Source organism: Polychytrium aggregatum (genome assembly GCF_025602895.1).
Source record: "Polychytrium aggregatum strain JEL109 chromosome Unknown BJ171scaffold_18, whole genome shotgun sequence".
Classification (NCBI taxonomy): domain Eukaryota; kingdom Fungi; phylum Chytridiomycota; class Chytridiomycetes; order Polychytriales; genus Polychytrium; species Polychytrium aggregatum.
This window is the reverse complement of record NW_026516220.1, coordinates 587,474-607,294: the sequence shown is the minus strand read 5'-3', so window position 1 is coordinate 607,294 and position 19,821 is coordinate 587,474. Positions and strand designations below refer to the sequence as shown.

Here is a 19,821-nt window from a genome sequence, read left to right as displayed (position 1 = left end):
CCACCCCCCCCAAAGCTCCGCGCCTGGCACGGCAGGGTCATGGGACGTCGCTGTCGGTTACCCCCGCGATCCAATCGTGCCCGACCTCCATCTGGTGCGTGCACGAGCCCCATTCGAAGCCCGCTTCAACTCCGTGGGCTCGGCTGTCGCCATCCGGCCTCCGTCCATCGACATCGACATGGAACAGCGCCAGCCGCCGGCTCCCGCATTTGGTCGCCACGCTCCTGCCCACGGACCCTTTTGCTTCCAGTCCCTCTCGCCCATCCATCGCACCGCTCGTGGCCGGGGAGATCACAAGGCGACGACAAAGCCCAAGGAGGCACCTCGGTGCGACGACTTCATTACGGAATCGAATGGGCCCCTCTGGCCACCACAGCGGAATATCGACTGCGTCGCTCCGGACAAGTGTGGTATCTTCGGAACGCCGCCAGCCGCTTCTCTCCTGTCGTCCCGACATCCCCGCTGCACCGCTCCGGGCTCACACGGTCGCTCCGTTTGGTGACTATGTTCGAACAGCCAGTTGATCCTCGATCATCCTGATGGCGCGATTTCCTTGGTAACCCAACATGTTGCCTGTTCGTGAGGACCAGAGCCGAGAAGTAAGAGATATGCTCTGTCGTAAGGACGAGTCAACTGCAAGCCTCGCCGCCCCAGCTTGCCATCCCTCCAGTCACAACCAGCAGACATTTTGACACTCACATCGAAGATTGACCTTGTACAGCTTGGGTTGATCGTGCATCGACTCTGCAAGCGCAATGGCACCCCGGTCTCCAATATGGTTGACTGGACCACAGCGGATCGCCATCGATAGGTCAGTCACGGCAGAAATGGCAGCATCGTCATGGTGCATGGACATTCGCAAGCAATCGACGCATGTAAGCACTCAGGAGGACAGGGACATCCCAGGGACATCGCCTATTTGGTCCACCTGGGCCCTCTCGCCCAAGTCAGCCACCGGCATTTGGCCGGATGGTTGCCCGGTGACCCCGGTGGCGTACTTACAGAACAAGTCGATGTGTCGGAGGGACTTGTTGGTTTTCAGAACATCCGCCAGAGCCACGGCTCCTTCGTCGCTGACCATGTTGTCTGTCGCATGGAAAGAGCCGTATCCAAGTGAACATCGCAGACTCCAGATCCACTCTGTCCCTATCACGCCTTATAGATCGCGGCGTGCTCTGGATGCATACACTGCATATTGAGGGTATCGATGCCTTGGTGCGTTTCAAGTACTTTGCAGAGCTCAATAACCTCGTCGTCGCCCAGGCGATTATCTGGCCAAGTGGTGGCGGTCCAGCGACAGTCAGTCCAAGATCCACCAATCTCTGCATATACGGCTCTCTTCTGCTGTCCACGGTCGACTTACAGCTCAGATTAACATGCTTGAGTTTCTGGTTGGCCTTGAGAGCGCTGCATATCGGCTGGATGAGGTTTGAGCCGATATTGTGTCCTGCCGAAAAGGAGCAGTGTCGATGGCCGGCACCGAGTTGTGGAGCATGGAGGGCCCATGTCGGTTGCAAGTGCGGTTGAGTCGGCGCACGAGGCGGTCTTGTGAGTTCATGAGCAGGCATTCACCCATCCACGACGCATTTGTCGATCATCAATGTACCGCTCATGGGCCGTTCATGGCCCATCCATGGTCTATTCGTCGCAAAACCATCTAGCCAAGTGGACGTCTCCACCAGCGCTGCTCGGATGGCACCCATCGCCAACACTTTTCGGCTACCCTCACGCCTCCTTGGGGAAGCGGCATATCCATTCTAATGAATCCCAATAATCCCAATGGATTCTTCGCCCGCTCGCTCCCTCGGCCTTGCCTTACCTGAGATCCCGATATGCGTGAGCGTGTGGTGGTTCTTGACACCCTCAAGCACATACGAAACGGCCTCGATCGTGTCCGGGATGGGCAGCCAGCGGGCCAGCTCGTACTGCGATGCCGATTTCGTGACTGCAACGTAATATTGCAGGCTGGGGGCCTGCTTCATGATCTTCCCGAGGAGCTCGGTGAAGCGGATGGCGCTGGCATAGTTCATGGCGTCGATGGGCGATGGGATCGCGCCGGCAATCGCTATAATGAGCTCGACAGGCAGCTGCAGGATCAGAGATGTCGACGAGGCCGTCATCTTCTTCTCTTCTCTGTCTTGTCGGTTTCTTTCTTTCTTTCTTTCTATATTGCTGGGAGGATGGAAGGATGGAGGGTAGGAGAGTAGGAGGATGGGATCGGGACGGTGGTCCCCCGCCCCAAACGAGTCAGCGGGAGAAGCAGGGGGGCAGCCGCTGCAACAGGAAGCACAGCTCGAGCATCGAAGAGGGAATCAAAAGTCAAGGTCGCCAGTGTGGTGCAAACGAATCTTCCGATGCCCGAGTTGGAGCGAGACCAAAAAAGATGATAACGGCTGGTAGGCCAGTGAAGCGACAGCGACGATGGTGGTGATGGTGGTGGTGGTGGCGAGTCTGGTGCGGGGTCGACTGGGAAAGCAATCGGGTACCAAGTCCAGGAATAACAACACCAGCAGCAACAACAGCAGCAGCAGCAGCAGCGAGCGGCTAGATAGATTCGGAGGAAGGACGGACTCAATGACGCTGGTTCGAGATTTGAGGCCCGTACGATACTGGTGTGTGTTGAGAGGCAAAGGCAGGGCCGCCAAGAGAGAAGGGAGAGATGCTGGGGGGGGGGATCAGCAACGACCCCGAGGATCAAGTGTCCGAAATGCTGGCTCGACCGAGCCGACGCCGCTGGAGACGGAGCAGACGGCGCCAGGAAGTGCAGGCGGGCGCCGACACAGGCGATCGTGGAAGATGTGCAGCAGGCAAGGACGGTACCGATGGGGCCAGGCGATCCTCGCCGAGGGCAGGATCGGCAGTCTCCTTGGGCGGAATCCGCTGCCGGCCAGGCCAAAGAGCGAATGCACGACGATCGGATCGATAGGCGGATGGGGCCAGCGAATGATTCGTGTTTGGTTGGGCCTGGGAAACATCCCCGCCATTTTGCCCGTCATGGCAACACTGCTCCGCCATAAGCGCCGAATGCCCGAGCACCACCGGCGAATGCCCGAGCAGCACCGACGATGCATGACCCAGCAGCATCACACATCCTCGGCCTCACAGCTGGCTGACCAGCTGGGTAATCAACTGTTTCTCGGGATTGCTGTCGTCGCCACCCATGTTGTCGCGGTACTCTGTCGTTTCAATAACCCATCCAACCCGCAACCGGAGAGATAGCATCGATTGTAAGCCATCGACCCGCAAGCAGACGCAGAAACAGCGAGCCCTTCCGGCCCCTCGCCCTCCCCCCACTGCCGCAAAGCAGGTCTCAAGTGGGCACCGCCTTCTGACGAATCGTACACGTACCGTTGAGAATCGCCTTGATGTCTTCGAAGCTTTTGTCTTGCCGCTCCAGCAGGAGCTGGATGTGTGCCTTGATCTGTATGTGTTTGAACGATGTCCCAAGTCAGTTGAGCCCATTCGTCCCAAGTCAGTTGAGCCCGTTTGCCCCGAGCCGACTCATCGTCATCTCGAAACATCAGCTGATCCGTCTCATGCGAGGTGATCAGAGGGACAAACACTCGTACTCAGCCGGACAGCAACCCAGTGTCCTCCTCCTCCCCCCTACAACGCAGGCTACTACTTGCCTGCTCGCCTTCGTCTCCAGAACACACAAATGCAGCCACCAACGCGACGAGCTGAAGCGTAAACAGTCCGTTTTCGAGGCGGTCGAGGTACTTTTGGATACCGTCGTCGTCGTCATCGTCGTCGTCATTGTCATCGTCATTCTTGTCCTCGTCTGAGCGCGAGTCCTGCGCCGAGATCTTGGCCTGGTAGGACCCATACATCTCGATGAGGCGGTCGACCTTCTCGCCATCGCCCTCCGTGAACTTGTTGAATACGCGGATTCGCTGCCCTGGGTGGGTGCTCTCAGACGAGGCGTATTTGAGGAGCGATGCCATGATCGACATGACGTGCTCTACAGGGACACAATAGGATGCAGAGAGCACACACGAAAAGGTTAAGCTCGGACACCTCTGCGGTCCACGGCGCTTCCTGGCCAGACTCGGTGGATACACCGTGACCACCAGAGGGCATCGTGCTGCCATACCTTCGTCCTCGCGCTCGGAAAAGGTCTTGTACTCTTTCTTGTATGCCTTGAGACCCTTTCTCATGAAAATGGCAAAGAGCGTCTTGAGGCCCAGGGCCTCGATGAATCGGTAGCAGCCCCGGTGGACGGCGCTGCTTTCGGGAGAAGCCACTGCGTCTGCATCGGCGCTGTCTGCACCTGGATCTTGCTCTGCTCGCATCAGGGCGTGGTCGAGGACCTTGATGGCCTTCATTCTCGACATTTTCTTCTCTCTGTCGAGCCATCACAAGGGACGCTTAGCATGCAACAAAGGGATGATGCCTCGAGCGCTGCCATAGTCTGCCGAGTCCTGCCGGTCTGTTTGCCAAATAAAAAGTTCTTGATCCGATCGGCGATACAGGTGTCGCCGAGATTTTTGCGAGGCGATCTTGGCGGGGGGAGGGAGGAAGAGAGACTCGCTGCCGTGCTCACCTGAGCATAATTAGCATCAGCTCAATGCCGTCGCTTTCCAAGAACTGAGCCTTGTTGCTTTCCAGACTTAGGGCCGAGCATAGACAGTCGAAAATGTTCTCCATCAGCTCAACCTCGTCGAGCTGGGTGGGGTCACGCTTCTTGTAGTAGGCACAAGCCACCAGCAGCGTATCGATGCCGTTCAGCTCCCCGAGCTTGCGCCGGTTCGAGCTCGAGCTCGAGAGCAGAATCGAGAGCAGCTCGCTTGCATATTGGCGATTGCTGTCGAATCCGCGCTGACCAATGCGGGCCAGGAGGAAGGGCATGAGCTGGGTCTGGGCAACGACCTTTTCGGCGACAGAGGGGTCAACCGAGATCATGTTTTCGACGACGCCTATTCAGAAGCAAGAGCCATCGATCAGTCGCGTTAGGATGGGTTGTGCTGGGATGGGTTGTGCTGGGATGGGTTGTGCTGTTTTGGCTGAGTCGGATTGAGATGTTCTGTCACCCCTGTCTCCAAATCCTGGCTTTTGCGTGGTTTCATACAGCAACGCTCGGTGGCAAGCATGCCCCCACTCCGCCTTTACAGTGCATACCCAGTGTGTTGAAAATGCCTTGCTTGTCTTCAGCATTGTTTTCGTTCAGGCGACTCATGTTTTGCACCAGCAACTCCAGTGCTTGGTTCTCAACCTGAGAGCGGATAGAGTCAATGCGGGCGATCTGCAAGCGCTGGCATCAAACATCACAAAGGCATGCCGAGCAAAGCTCCCGAGAACAAGCGCAGCGATCCCCCCCCCTGCATCCGCCGCTCCTCCGCCAAGATCGACTCCTTCCTACCAGTGCCTTCACCAGCACAGACATGCCCTCGACTGCGGCCTCGTTCTCGTCAATCTCGCCCACGACGTCCTCATCCGTGAGCTCGTTCAGGACCTCAACCGCTGTCATGGCGACGTCGGTGTTTTCATGCGAGAGGAGCGATAGCAACGTTCCGAGCGTCCCCAGCTCCACTAGCACCGGGTAGTGATGCGGCACGGACGAAATTGCCGTCAGCCCTTTGGTTTCCTCGTCCAGATCGGCCTCGGACTCCATAAACCTGGCGGGATAAAGAAATCGTTGTCAAGCCCGGCATTCAAGCAGCCATGCGGCACTGCCATAGACTGTGCTTCTGGCAAAACTCGATCAGGCGTGCAATTGGCCTCGTACATCTGTGGCCTGTCGCCATGTTTCATGCGGAGCTCCTGGTTCTTGTTGACGGCTTTCTCGAACTTGAGGACCATTTTCTTGAGGGTCGACAAGTCGATCGCTTCGGGGATCTGTGGGCGCCGCGGTGTTCGATGTTCGATGTTCGATGTTCGATGTTCGAGTTGATGGCCCAAACCATCGTTCCAATCGATCGACCAACCAGAGATATAATGAGTGTGTGGTCAGCATTGTTTGCTCGAGCTTGGTCGAGTATGGCTCAGGCGGACCAGGGCTGCCGCAAGTTGCGTTATGTGCTCCTCCTGCACGGCTGCCGGCTTCGATCGGCCCGATGCCACCACGTCGTCTCACAGTTGCCCGAGGGATGCCCCGATGCCCCGATGGCCCGATGCCCCGATGCAGCTTACGTCCTCGGCGGCGTCAACGAGCTCCAAGATGCGTCGTTGCTCGTCGCTCAAGCCATCGCCCATGAATCGATCGTCGTCCTCGTCCGGGGCTATGATGACGTCCTTGTCCAGATCTTCCTTCTTCATCCTGGTCCATCCCCGCGGCAGCACCGAGCTATCGCTGTCGTCGGATGCCTCAAAGTCTTGTGGAACGGGCATCTTCATTTTCTTGGCCGAGTTGGACTGCGAGGCACCCAGAGCGCCTGCCTCCGAGGGGCGCTTCTTGCTGGGTGCGGATGGGACCTGCGAGAGCGACAGCACAGAGCCATGAAGCAAGCACTAAGGTCAGGATCGACGAGCTGTACGCCAGCGGCCGCAATCTCTGGCTTGGGCTATCGCAGTCGTCGCGGCTATTGTGGATGCCGCGATCGTTTCGGCGACATGACACCATCGTTGCTGTTCGATCGCGATCATTGTCATCGGGCTGGCGGGGCCAGATCAGCGGGCCTCATGGACAGCGGGCCGAGTGGATCTTCACCTTGAATAGGCTATCGATGTCCATGGCGACAGAGAGCTGCAGCGTGCGCAGATGGCCTTGGAAGCTTGCAGTCGGTTGCTTCTGCAGCGCAAGGCAGATCAGGGACAAAGGCGGGCAAGCCCAACCCCGAGCAAGCAGCCCAACCAAGGCTCCCTGGACAACGGTGCGAGCACGACCAGCCAAGAGCTCGGTGCGGGCATGGCATCAATCGGGCGCTGCGGACGATGCTTGCTCTGGGGCGGTCCATTCCAGCGGCAATCGATGCAGCCGGATCGATCGAGACCGGCGACAGACACTCGGGCTGCGGGAGCCGGTGCTCTCGTCATGTTGCTCCGGGGCGCTCAGGCTTGCCCACCCGGACAGCGCTGCCTCAGCCGACAAACAAACCCTGCCTCCGCAACCACCCCCCCCCGTCGCTGCGGGTCTTCTTCGCCAACATCGCTCGCTGGGCTGCACTTGCGTTCTCTGCTCGGATCATGACGATCAAGGCTACCAAACTGCACTGCTACATCTGCTTCGAGACCATCGTCCAGCAGCTCTCCCAGCAGAAGAGCAGAGAGATATGGGAAGCGGAATCGGACTCTTGGTAACGATTTTGCCAGTTCATCGGGCCTCTCGCCAGCGCACCCACCTGGGGGGAACTGATCCTCAGACCTACCGCCGAGGAGCGACATGCCTGCATGCCCACTCGCTCATGCTGCATACTCATTATCTACATGCCTTCTTTGTCCACCGGCTACCGCTGCATTTGCCTCCGCGGTCATCCATGCCAGTCCGCTCTTTGTCACCTGGGACATCAGCACACGTCGCTGGGGCTCCTCTCAGTATCAGCTCCGAGGCTGCATCGGCACTTTTGCCTCCAAGCCGCTGAACCAGAGCCTGAGAGAGTATGCCACCACGAGGTACGGTGGCCTCTGCATATCTGCGTGTCTGCATATCTGCATATCCGCCGATTGGCTTGCCCTGGCTCCAACAGACCCATACTCATCGGGGCATCCGGCTTATTGCGCGGTCCCCAGTGCATTCAGGGACAGCCGCTTTGAGCCCATCACCCTCAAGGAGGTTCCCTTGCTCAAGTGCAGTGTCAATTTGCTAACCTGCTTCGAAGGAGCTGACAACTATTTGGACTGGGAGGTATGTGCGGTGGGATTTGTCGGAACGGAGTTGACCAGCCCATGTCCAAACGAGCAGTCCGTTGGCAGGCTCGTCGCTGACGGAGTCGCCGTATGCTGGTAGATTGGCACCCATGGTATCCAAATCGCCTTTGCAGACCAAAAGACTCGACGACATGGTAGGCACTCTGCCCAATATCGCTCTGTCGGGGGTATCTCTGAACCCTGGAACAGTGCTGTCTCCCCAGCAACAACGCCTGCCATGTGCTTGGCACATATCTGACTCAACGGCAACTCCCACAACTGCTTGTTTCTGGTTGCTGATGTGCGTGCCTTTGTCCACAGGCACATATCTTCCGAAAGTTGCGGTCGAGCAAGGTATGCCAAGGCCGTGAGTCGCTGAGGCTACACATCCCGGACACTGGGTTTACGACAGCTTGGGCTGCAGCAAGACGGGACTGATTCTCTAACAGTTCCCTCCTGTCCTGGTTTCGGCGTGCGGGGGCTCCCAGGCTGGACCAAGCGCGAAGCTATCGAGTCGCTCATCCGAAAAGCCGGTTATCGCGGCAGCATCACGGAGGAGCTCCTCGGGTCTCTCGAGGTGACTCGATATCAGTCCTCTGAAATCGGAGCCACCTACAGCGAATACCAGTCCTTTCTTGAAGGCCAAGCAAGCGAGTAGCACACGCAGCTCGGGCCGGTCGAATGGCTCCAGGGGGTGCATTGTCTCCTGACGGGGTAGTGCTTCAGATACCGCTGTCGACATGCGCCGCCTACCCCGATTTCCATGCGCCCCGTCTCGTCTGGATTTCTGCTTTGAATTTCTGGCGAGTCTTTTGGATCCGTGCATAAAAACATATCGACCTGCGTTTGATGACAAACACCAGTGCGCAGGCGAGAAGACCATCGGCCATATCTGTCCAGGCAGCTTGCGAGCAGTCGCGGAGGGCGGGTGGCATGTTGCTACAGCAGTCCGCCCAGATCATTTTCCAGCAAGAAGCGTCCTTTCTGCGAACCAACACCAAAAAAAGCAGTCAGCAAATGAGCAGCCCGCTCGTTGTCGCGAAGTAATATAACTCACAGTGTACTGGCCGAGCCAAACTGCGTCCTGTTTCCAGCTCGATCCGATCCGATCCGATCCCGTCGGCCATTCGAAAACGGGTGCAGGACGGGTTTTGCTCTCTTTGCAAAGCCGAAGCAAATGCGTTCCCCAAACGCTGGGAAAAGCATATCGGTCTGCCAACAGGCATCCTTGTCCACCTACTTTGAATAGCTTGGACTGGAGACTCGGATCCTGGACATTCTGGTTCTTTCGAAACTCTTGGCGCATGCGAGCAACATAGTATTCGCGCGATGTGAACTTGAGCGTGCGGGACGCTTTCAGCAGCGATCGGTAGAGCTGGAGCACCTCGAGGCGCGGGATCAGTGCGGGTGCGACGGCCATGGTGCTGTGGATGCGCTGGGGCTGAATGCCGGTGCCTGTGTGTCGGATGCTCGCCTGCGATCGGGCCGAGAGCGATGGGGTGATGTGCAGTCGCAGGAATGTCGACAGCGGATCTTGCTTGTGTCCCCAGATCGCCGTGCCGGATTGGCGACACGCAGCGAGGCCGAGAGCGCAGCCTCGCCCGGTCTCGCCCGGTCTCGCTGTCGGATCGAGACCCGCAGTCGCGTCACGTGGCCATCACGCCCCTCGTCCAGTGCCAGCCCGCCACAGCGGCTCCCCAAGGCAGAAAAAGTCCCGAGATTCGGAAAACAGCCCATCTCGGACCAAGCCCGAGGTAAGGAGGCCGCTGTGAACGGCGGACCGACCGACGACCGGCCGGCGGACAGAGGGTGGCGACGGCTGCTTGCACTGACCGTGGTAGACTGCAAAGCGCTGCTGTTTGCTCTGCTCCGCGGTAACAGCCGGAGCGATCCAGATCAACTGGTCGGCACGGCGACGATCGAGACAGGACCCGCTCCTCCTGTCTGCCGGCAGCTGCGATCGCAACCTGCCCAATGTGCACAATCTGTCCTCCCCGACTCACACGATCCCATCTCTAATCTACCCAGGCCACTCCAGGATCCCCCGCTTCGGAATTCGGCCCGCCCCAGGCTTCCCCTCTCCATGGCTCCAAAGCAACCGGCTTCGTCCACCCCCTTGGTGGACGAACCCACAATCCAGCACGCAACACTGCACACACCCCGTCCGATCGAGCAGCACATCTACACGACTCCATCGCTGGTGCTCTACGCCGTGTGGCTGTACCTGTACCTCTACAAGTACGAGCAGTTTATGGGCTCGCGAGAGTTCACTCTGCTCTCGTTCCTGCTGTGTCTGGCGCTCCATGCGCTCGCCTTCCTGATTTGCCAGTGGAGCGTCGAGCTGAAGGCCTTCCTCACCTGCACCCGTGAGTCCGATCCCTTCAAGGCAAAGGTCATCAGTGTCATCCCCACTGTCCACAACGGCCAGTCTGCCATGTGTCCTATCGAGTCGGCTGTAATCAAGACCGCAGAGGGCTCGGTAAGCCGTGATGCTTCGGCCTGGATGACTGTTGTTGGACGGCGCGGTATGCGGTATGCGGTATGCGGTATGCGGTATGCGGTATGCGGTATGCGGTGTGCGGTATGCGGTATGCGGAAACCCAGTGGGTACTGGCCTGGGGACATTGGGTTTCAGATATTCAGCTGGGATAGCGTTTTGGAGGTCGATCGATCGCCGTTCCGAGGCGGCGCCCATGGTTCCGTTGCTCACATCCTCCTCTGCCGCTGTGGCGTCGCTGGCCGCCCAAGCAGAAGCGCGAGCTGTTTTTCTTCTTCCAGAAGCAAAAGTTCATGTACGATGAGCAGAAGCAACAGTTCTGCAAGCTTGACTATCCCGACTCGGCCAGCCATACTTTTGAGGAGTACCGCCGCAAGACCGGAGTCATCAGCGACGATGATCTAAATGCCCTCGCTGCCAAATACGGGCAGAACAAGTATGTGTTTTGCTTCGTCCTGTCCTCTGCTGTAGCGACACTGATTTCCAAAACCAGTCGCAGTGCCGAACGAGGCTTCCTTCACACTAACGCCGCAACACACACACGTCTATTATTTTGGGGGTGGGCTCTTGCTGTCTCCGCAGATTCGATATCCCAATCCCAAGCTTCCAGGAACTTTTCAAGGAGCACCTGGTCGCGCCCTTTTTCGTCTTCCAGCTCTTTTGTGTCGCTCTCTGGTTCCTCGACGACATGTGGTACTATTCTCTCTTTACGCTCTTCATGCTCTTTGTCTTCGAGTCGACCGTGGTGTTCCAGCGACTCCGCAACCTCCAGGAGTTCCGCTCCATGTCCATCAAGCCTTACCCAATCCCAGTCTACCGCAACGGCAAGTGGACCCAAATCCAGACCGACGATCTAGTTCCCGGCGACATTTGCTCCGTGAGCCGATGTGTGGACGACAACCCCGTCCCGGCCGACATGCTCATCATCGATGGCTCCTGCATCGCCAACGAGGCGATGCTCTCGGGCGAGTCGACTCCTCAGCTCAAGGAGTCCATCGCATCTCGCGATGCTACCGATCTCTTCGACATCTCCAGCGACAAGAACAACGTTCTCTTTGGCGGCACCAAGGTGCTGCAGGTGACCCCTCCGCAGTCGACCTCCAGCATCAACACCCCCGACGACGGCTGTCTGGCCTTTGTCCTGCGCACTGGATTTGCCACAGAACAGGGCAAGCTCGTTCGAACCATCGTCTATAGCACCGAGCGCATCACCGCCAACAACCTGGAGTCTCTGTTCTTTATCTTGTTCCTGCTGATCTTTGCCATCGCTGCCTCTTGGTACGTCTGGGTCGAAGGAAGCCAGAACGAGGAGCGAAAGCGCTCGAAAGTGCTGCTGGACTGCATCCTCATCATCACATCTGTCGTTCCGCCCGAGCTCCCGATGGAGCTCTCTCTCGCCGTCAACAACTCGCTCATCGCCCTGGCCAAGGTCTACATTTTCTGCACCGAGCCCTTCCGCATTCCGTTTGCCGGAAAGATCGACATTGCCTGCTTCGACAAGACTGGCACGCTTACCGTCGAAAATTTGCTCGTCGAGGGCGTTGCCGGCTTGGACTTTGATAAGGACGCCACCCTTGCCGACAAGGCTGCCATCAAGAAGAAGGATCGGTTCCCTCGTGAGACCACGTTTACGCTAGCGGCTGCCCATGCCCTCGTTCAGCTTGAGGACGGCACCATTGGCGATCCCATGGAAAAGAACACCCTCGAGTCGATCGAGTGGGCCATGCAGCCCGGCGACTTTGTTATTCCAGCTGCCGATGCTGCGACCAAACGGTCCAGCAAAGACAGCATCCGCATTTTGAGACGCTTCCCCTTCTCGAGCAGCCTGAAGCGCATGTCGACTGTGTCTCTGCTCGCGACTGCCGAACACACCCAACCCCGAACCTTTGTTGCCGTCAAAGGCGCCCCCGAAACCCTGCGCGAAATGTACACATCCGTTCCCGAATCGTACGACGACATATACAAGTACTGGGCTCGACGAGGCAGCCGCGTTCTGGCTCTGGGCTACAAGTTTTTGGAGGGCACCAAGGCGGCGCAGTCGCGCCATCTCCTGCGTGAGGAAATCGAGAGCAACCTGCACTTTGCCGGCTTCCTTGTCTTCCACTGCCCGCTCAAGCCCGATGCTGTCCAAGCCGTCAAGATGCTTTCGAGCTCGTCTCATCGCGTCGTCATGATCACGGGCGACAACGCCCTGACGGCCTGCCACGTTGCGAGCGAAGTCCAGATTGCCACCCGCGACGTCCTCATCGGCGATGTGCGCGATGGCGACGCCCTGACCTGGAGGACGATCGACGAGTCTATTGAGTTTTCCGTGGACCTGCAGGAGTCTTCGATTGCCAAGCGACTGACCCAGTACGATCTGTGCATCACGGGCCGTGGTCTCGCTGTGATTCAAAACACGCCAATGTACGCCGAGCTCCTGCCGAGACTGTGGGTGTATGCCCGCGTCTCACCGTCTCAGAAGGAGACGATCTTGACGGACATGAAGAAGGCTGGCTACACGACGCTGATGTGTGGCGACGGAACCAACGATGTGGGTGCGCTGAAGCAGGCACATGTCGGCATTGCCCTGCTCGACGGCAAGGCCGAGGATATCGAGAGGCTCAACGAGATCATGAAGCAGCGACGTCTGAAAGCGATCAAGGAGCAGCAGGAAGCCATGCGGCAAAAGTGGGGCCTGCCCGCCATGCCCGATCAACCCCCCCAGACACAAGTCGTCGGCCAACCAAACAGGGTAAGTAGACTCCGATGCTACGATCCAAATGGTGACGATGATGCACAGGCTTGGCCATGTCCTCGGTACTGACTACTGCTGGTGCCGCTTTCCCTCCATTCAGAACGCCCGGGGTGCCGATTTGCAGGCCAAGACCAAGCAGTTGGAGGAGCAGATCCAGAACATGATGAACGACATGGACGGCGAAGTGCCGACTATCAAGTTTGGCGATGCCTCGGTTGCCGCCCCGTTCACCTCGAAGTTGTCCAGCGTGATGTCAGGTGCGACTTGCAGTTGGACGCTGTCCTTATCTCTCAAACCACTGTGTGCCGTTCGACTGCTCCTTGTACTCATCCATCGGTGCGGCGCGGATGACAGTCGTCAACATTGTTCGCCAGGGCCGCTCGACACTCGTCGCGATGATGCAGATGTACAAGATCCTAGCCCTGAACTGCCTGATCTCGGCATACTCGATGAGTGTCCTTTATCTCGCTGGCATCAAGCAAGGCGATTGGCAGGCGACGATCGGAGGAATGATGATGACCGTGTGCTTCTTTGCCATCGCCAAGTCTTCGGTATGTTGTCGACCATTTATCCACTGGCGATTTCGAACAAGGCGGAGCGTGCTTCGGGTGCATCTTGCTTCCTCTTTGCCGCTATCTGCACTGTTTCCCTCATCGATCGCCCACCATGCTATTGGCTTGCATGCGAGCACACTCGTTGGCGGTCGGTCCTTGTGAGATCGTCGCCATCGTCTGTCGCCGCCCTTGCAATTGTCAACCGGCACTAACTGGGGCACCTCCTCATCCGATTCTGCCCAATAGTCTGTCGAAACTCTGTCCAAGAAGCGCCCCCAGGCCAACATCTTCAATCTGTATATCATACTGTCGGTCTTGGGACAGGCGGCCATCCACGTTACCTCCCTGATCTACATCCGCCAGCTTGCGATCGACTACTCTGAGGACCTGTAAGTGTTGGTTCTGGTTTTCACCGAGCATCCCGTGCTGCTCGCCGCCTCGGAGTGGCGCTGGATCTATATTTGTCGTGGAGGCAGCGACGGCCTTTGGCCAAATCGACCGGTCTACAACGCATTGATGCTCACCCCCCCCCTCGATGTCCTTCCTCCTCAGCGACGAAAACATCAACCTTGATGCCGAGTTCCAGCCCAATCTCCTCAACAGCGCCGTGTACCTCGTCTCCCTGATCATGCAGATCTCGACGTTTGCGATCAACTACCAAGGACGGCCCTTCCGGGAGAGTCTTGTTGAGAACAAGCCACTCTACAACAGCCTGTTCTCGGTCACCTGCATTGCCTTTGCGGCAGCAACGGAGTTCTCCAGCGTCCTGAACGATTGGATGCAGCTGGTTCCCTTCCCTGACGATGTAGGTGTTGATCTGGATCTGTATGCTATGCAGGCGCCCCACATCAGCGCCCCAAGCGCCTAGAGTAGCTACTAAACCTTGCGCAACCACTCAACTTGCCTCCTGTCCCTTAGTTCCGCTACAAGCTGCTGGCGACCATGGTCTTTGACTTTGGTGGTGCATGGCTGTGGGAAATGGGAATGGCCACCATGTTCTCGGACAACCGTCCCAAGCCCAGCCTGCTTCTAGACTAGAATAGCTGCCGGGGATCCTGGTGAAAGGAAGGGTCCGTTAGCCATTTATTTGTTGCTGATGCGGCATCATCGACCATCAAATACACCTGATCATTGGTCAGCTCCCCCCCCCCGTCGCTCGGAGGGCGGGCTGCTGGCCAAGAACCTGGTCCGCGTCATTCCCAGCCGCACGCTTTCAGGAAATACGGGCGCGCATGCTCCCGTTTCACAGTGTAGTTGTTGATGGCCTGCAGGCCATATGCAATAAACGACCGCCTCCGAGCGAAGCCCGCTCATCCCTCTCCGGTCTCCACCTTCGCCATGCACAGTGATCACGTTGCACACCACGATTCCATGCGGTGTGGCATCTGGGGGCCCCCGCAGCTCCTGACATCGTGGGAACTCGCAGCACTTGACCTTGATGAAAGCAGCACACTGGACTCAAACCTTGGTTGTGGTGGGAGAGGGCTCCTCGGGCCACGATCGGCGTCTTCAGCGCTCTTTGCTTCTGGTTGGTCGGCGGCCGGGCTCTGCTCAGAAGGTCACTCGATCGCCCATGTGGCAGATTCCGCAGTGGGGTTTGTCCAGGGCCTCGACAGCGCTCGCTGGTGGTGGGCCTCGGTCCGTCTCAACACGATCTGGAACCAGCCGCGATTGTGGCCGCAGGATTGGCCGGGACAATAGCAGCGCGAGTCGAAGACAGAGGCTGGCAGGGTGGAAATTCCAGTCGCGCTGATTGAGACCGGGATGGAGAAGCTGATCAATGGCAACGGCGAAAAATGAGTGCGCCGGCCTCTGCGAGCGACGAGCAGCCATCCGGGGTGTGAATCTTACAAAATGGGCCCCGCATTTTCGCTCCACGGCTTCTTTCTGCTTCTCCACGCTTTGAGCGAGCACATCCCAGCCCAGTTATCGACAAACGTCCCAACATCCTGCCAGCGACGCTAACAGCACCCGCAGGACATTAGCAATTTCAGCTGACAACCACACCAACATGGAGCTGTCCTACAACGACATGACCCATGCAGGGGCCGGCGACAGCCGAGACGCCCAAGGCAATATTGGCGGCAGCACACACTCCACCAACGAAGAGATGCAGTCGCACTTCAAAGGCTTTATGACCAATCAGACGCTGCACTTTTTCGAGAGTCTGCGCAACGACTGCATTCGCATCGAAGAGGGCATGAAGGACTCTGAGAAGGAAGTCCTCCGCAAGGAGGACGAGGCCTATCTCAACCAGCGCCACGACGCCGAGCTGGTGCATCTCAAGAAGCTGCAGCAGGGTGAGTTCCAGCAGCTCAAAGATACCTTCCAGCGGCTGATTGCCGCCCGCGATGCGCGGAAGAAAGCCAAGAAGATCCAGCGCCAGACCGTCCGCGACATGAAGCGCAGAGACAAGACTATCATGGACCAGGACGCAGCCTCCAAGGAAGCCGCCCGGGTCAAGTGGACCCTGACCGAGAAGCGCAACATGTTCGATGCCATGACAGCACACATGGTGAACAAGCACGACAAGCAGCGCCGCCAGCTCGCTATGGCACAGGAGCGCAAGATCCAGTACGAGCGGGTGCTTGATGAGATGCAGAATGTACATGAGCGAGTAAGTGTCGCCCAAGCCGTCGTCGAGAGGCCGGAAGGCAAGATATTAGTTTTCGAATGCTGAACCTCCGATAGAGAGCCCTTTCTTCTCCTGCCCACCTCTTCTCTGATCGATGTTGGCTGCATTCTAACACAATCGCACTCTGTGCAGGTCGAGGTCCGGCGGACGATGCAGAAAAAGTTCCTCGTGCGCATGAACCATCAAAGCGCTGCAGACAAGCGAGTTTCAGACCAGCTACAAGAAATCCAGCAACTTGAGCTGAAACATGTGAGTTGCTTGTGGTGTCTTCATGGGCCCAGAGGCTGATCTTCCTGACATACTAAGCTCTGCATCGTAATGTCCCAGGCCAAGGAACGCTTCGACCTCGAGTTCCAGTCTTACGAAGATTTGCAGGCCACCAAGGCTCAGCAAGTACTTGCCATGTCTGAGCTCATCGCCGGACAGACGATCGAGTTGCATTTCGAGAAGGAGCGTCTGGTCGCTCAGCGCGAGTTGGCAAAACTAGCCCTGCTCGAGGCCCAGCACATCGCCGAATGCAAGAAAATGACAAAATCACACAGGATCCAACTCAAGGCCCTTCGTGGCCAGCAGGAAGCCCGGTAGGCAGTGCGTGCAAAGTGGTCTCATATCGACTCGAGTTTGTCCCCCACACACACAGAGCCGCCCGACTCGCGAGTGATAGCCGGTCCGAATCTCCTATCTCTTGGAACCGGTCTGGTAGCTTACTTTGCCTCTCTCCTGTCCCTGTTACTACCATCTACAATCGTTGGCTGCAAACCTCTGCGCGTTTGCTTAGAGTGCAATCGATCAAGGGTTTCCCTGCCCCGAAGCTCGTTCGAACGACGGTGTCCCAACCTGCCTCGCAGCATGCCTCCATGAGCGATATTGATGCACATTCCGATAACAAGAGCGACGGAGGAAAGAGCGATGTCTCGTCCGTGGCCTCTGCTACAATGATCAAGTCTGTTTTGGCCCCGGTTGTGGCTACCGGTGCTGCCGGTACTGCCGGTGTCGCTGGTGTCGCTGGTGTCGCTGGTGTTGCTGGCGTTGCTGGTCCCCTCGAGAACACTACAAAGGAAGAAGACTCGGACGATGAACGCAACGATATCGAGGCGGACCCAGACAACAAGAGCGCCTCCACCATAATTCGGCTCATCAAGAAACACGAACAGGCCCGTGACTCTACTTTGGAGATCCACAAGGCGGAGCTCGAGAAACTCGAGAGCAGCATCCAAGATCGTACTCTCCAGCTTGAGGCGTCGCAGCAGCTCGAGATGAAGGAGTTGTTGGAGACTCACGAAAACGAGCTGCAGGCCCTGTACTCCCTTCAGGAGAAGGAGATCCAGATGGAAGCCTCTGTTCATGATGCCGAGGCCAAGATGCTTGTTGAGAGACGGGTTCTCAACTCTGTGCTCGACACCGTCATCAACGGCATCATCAACATTGATCCGTCTGGAATCATCGTGCGGTTCAACAGGTAAGGTATCATGCAGCAATAAGCGTGGGCCACACCCATCGAGCGGTCCAAATAGGGTTTGGCCATGTGATACGGGCTCTCGGTGCTTGTATTGAGATGGCGTTCGCCATCGGCGCTTCCAAGCGAGCATTGTTGCACGGGCGACGCTGGAAGCATCTCTAACAGGGTCAATGCTGGATGTCATCGCCACAGTGCGGCAGAGAGCATGTTTGGCTATACTGCCGATGAAGTCATTGGTCTTAACGTCAAGATCCTGCAGTCACCGGAGATCGCTGCTGTCCACGACACCTTCTTGACAAACTACCTGACCACGGGCATCAAGAAAATCATCGGCTATGGACGAAGGGCATTCGGCCTCAAGAAAGACGGTACAATGTTCCCAGTCCATATTTCAGTCTCGGAGGTGTTGGAGGTAATTGCACCGATGCAACATGGTCCTGTATCTTCTCTGTGCCCGTGTGCTCGATTGATTGAGGTCACGAGTGCGACGACATTTCGGGCTCTGTATCGAGGCTGAAATCGAGAGACGCACACTCATGCTTCTCCCACGCCCACGCTCTTCCCATGCTCATGCGCTCCTGCTTGTTGTTGCCAGGACGGAGCCCATCTATTTACGGGCATTGTCCGAGACTTGACTGAAGAAGTCCGTCTCGAAGAGTTTAGAAAAGCCACGGACATGCAGAAGCAGGCTGAAATCGAGAAACTGATCAAGCAGGTTGACATTTCCAAAGCCAAGTCCGACGCCCTGTTGTCGCAGATGCTCCCGGCCGACATCCAGAAGCAGCTGGTCGCGGGCAATCAGATTATACCCGAGCCATTCGATTCGTGCACCATTCTCTTCTCGAACATCGTCGGGTACGCCGATGTTTGCGCACAGAGCACGGCCCTGGAGATGGTGGATCTGCTCAACGGATTGTACACGTTGTTTGATGGAGTAAGTGCTGCTGCTTCGTCGCTGCCGATCGAGCGAACCGCTGCCAAGAGTAGATACGAACGTTGTCAGAAGTAGATGCAGCCGCCGCACTGTGGCTCAGCCCCAACTGACAACTTTTGGACACAGGTTATCAGCCAGCATGACGCCTACAAAGTCGAGACCATCAACGACAGCTACGTCGTTGCCTCGGGACTGCCGATGCGCAACGGGCAAATGCATCCGTGTGAAATCGCCAATCTGGCGCTGAATCTCCTCGCCGCAGCGCTCAACTTCACGCTGCCAGGCCGACCTGATTTCCGGCTCAAGATCCAGATCGGCATCAACACGGGGCCAGTGGTGGCAGGAGTGGTCGGGCTCAAGATGCCTCGGTAAGCTGACGGCGATCAGGGGCTTGTGCAGCCGTGAACCAACAGCGCATTCTTGGCTCGTAAATCTGCCACGCGGCATGGGCGCATGGAGACCCATCGTCATTCGGGCCTCTCATCGTCACTCGGGCCTCTCATGGTTATTCGGACCGCTTATCGCCATTCGGACCGCTTATCGCCATTCGGACCTCTCATCGCTACAATTCGCGACAGATACTGTTTGTTTGGAGACACCATGAATGTTGCCTCCCGGATGATGTCGTCGGGCGATCCGATGCGCATTCAAATCAGCGAAGCGACATACCAGGCACTCAAGAGGAACGGTGGATACGAGCTGGTGTGTCGAGGTGAAACCAAGGTCAAGGTATGTGCATTTTTGCGGCCTCTGTCGGATGCAAGGGTTTGACTCGCTGTTGTATGAGGGAGACGGCTCGGCGAGCAGGTCCAGCCACGTTGGTCTGTCGCATCAATCGATGAGCCAAAACATGCAGCTAATGCTCACGGGTTGCGCCGACGGCCATGCCGATGCATAGGGCAAGGGTATCATGACAACATATTGGCTGGTTGGCAAGGAGGACATGCCACTAAGGCTGCCTGAGGAGACGGCCTGTCTGTCGGCTGCCAATCACCACCGCGCACAGTCGACCAGCAACCTGAGTCAATAGGTGGCCCTTTCTCCAGATGGGTGGTGCATTTCCTTCCCAAATATCGTTCCCCTCCCCTCCCTCACAGTCAAACATCGATTGCCATGTATCCGGCCTGTGCGAGTTGTTGTGCGCTTAGATATATTTTTGAGCAGATTGTTGGGTGCTTATGAGCGCAAATAAAAGGGATACTGAGCGAATTCGGAACGACTGG

At 57.4% G+C, this 19,821-nt stretch overlaps 7 protein-coding genes across 7 annotated transcripts; 4 read left to right on the top strand and 3 right to left on the bottom strand.

The window, feature by feature from the left end:
* Positions 1-257: 257 nt before the first annotated feature.
* On the bottom strand, positions 258-1,841 carry BJ171DRAFT_505089 (uncharacterized protein). Its single transcript, XM_053111001.1, has 5 exons — positions 1,364-1,841; positions 1,188-1,271; positions 1,003-1,086; positions 700-783; positions 258-573 (listed from the first exon to the last, which is right to left on the bottom strand). Exons 1-5 carry the CDS (start codon positions 1,566-1,568, stop codon positions 503-505), a joined length of 528 nt encoding a protein of 175 aa, XP_052966764.1. The 5' UTR covers positions 1,569-1,841; the 3' UTR covers positions 258-502.
* A 473-nt stretch (positions 1,842-2,314) lies between these two features.
* On the top strand, positions 2,315-3,297 carry BJ171DRAFT_99785 (uncharacterized protein). Its single transcript, XM_053116042.1, has one exon. The coding sequence runs from the start codon at positions 2,422-2,424 to the stop codon at positions 3,217-3,219; it is 798 nt and encodes a 265-aa protein (XP_052966763.1). The 5' UTR covers positions 2,315-2,421; the 3' UTR covers positions 3,220-3,297.
* Positions 3,298-3,569: 272 nt separating this feature from the next.
* Positions 3,570-6,670, bottom strand: BJ171DRAFT_558655 (Catenin-beta-like protein; the record flags this gene model as incomplete). The annotated part of the gene is made up of 9 exons (XM_053113164.1): positions 3,570-3,961; positions 4,094-4,344; positions 4,544-4,916; positions 5,119-5,212; positions 5,360-5,615; positions 5,726-5,835; positions 6,130-6,411; positions 6,465-6,494; positions 6,647-6,670. 9 exons carry the CDS (start codon positions 6,668-6,670, stop codon positions 3,570-3,572), a joined length of 1,812 nt encoding a protein of 603 aa, XP_052966762.1.
* Positions 6,671-7,122: 452 nt separating this feature from the next.
* BJ171DRAFT_599086 (AMMECR1 domain-containing protein) lies at positions 7,123-8,440 on the top strand (the record flags this gene model as incomplete). The annotated part of the gene is made up of 6 exons (XM_053114893.1): positions 7,123-7,232; positions 7,420-7,548; positions 7,666-7,780; positions 7,883-7,937; positions 8,104-8,136; positions 8,271-8,440. 6 exons carry the CDS (start codon positions 7,123-7,125, stop codon positions 8,438-8,440), a joined length of 612 nt encoding a protein of 203 aa, XP_052966761.1.
* Positions 8,441-8,721: 281 nt separating this feature from the next.
* Positions 8,722-9,202, bottom strand: BJ171DRAFT_581816 (complex 1 protein-domain-containing protein; the record flags this gene model as incomplete). The annotated part of the gene is made up of 2 exons (XM_053114125.1): positions 8,722-8,766; positions 9,023-9,202. 2 exons carry the CDS (start codon positions 9,200-9,202, stop codon positions 8,722-8,724), a joined length of 225 nt encoding a protein of 74 aa, XP_052966760.1.
* Positions 9,203-9,504: 302 nt separating this feature from the next.
* On the top strand, positions 9,505-14,905 carry BJ171DRAFT_505077 (uncharacterized protein; the record flags this gene model as incomplete). Its single annotated transcript, XM_053111000.1, has 9 exons — positions 9,505-9,536; positions 9,811-10,261; positions 10,534-10,715; positions 10,862-13,013; positions 13,117-13,273; positions 13,371-13,567; positions 13,817-13,959; positions 14,123-14,375; positions 14,489-14,905. Coding segments are annotated over exons 2-9 (3,595 nt in total), but the record flags the coding sequence as incomplete, so codon positions are not given.
* Positions 14,906-15,680: 775 nt separating this feature from the next.
* Positions 15,681-19,770, top strand: BJ171DRAFT_459257 (uncharacterized protein; the record flags this gene model as incomplete). The annotated part of the gene is made up of 9 exons (XM_053108407.1): positions 15,681-16,187; positions 16,338-16,454; positions 16,533-16,786; positions 17,068-17,664; positions 17,857-18,076; positions 18,260-18,598; positions 18,725-18,966; positions 19,177-19,327; positions 19,497-19,770. 9 exons carry the CDS (start codon positions 15,681-15,683, stop codon positions 19,626-19,628), a joined length of 2,559 nt encoding a protein of 852 aa, XP_052966758.1. The 3' UTR covers positions 19,629-19,770.
* Positions 19,771-19,821: the final 51 nt, after the last annotated feature.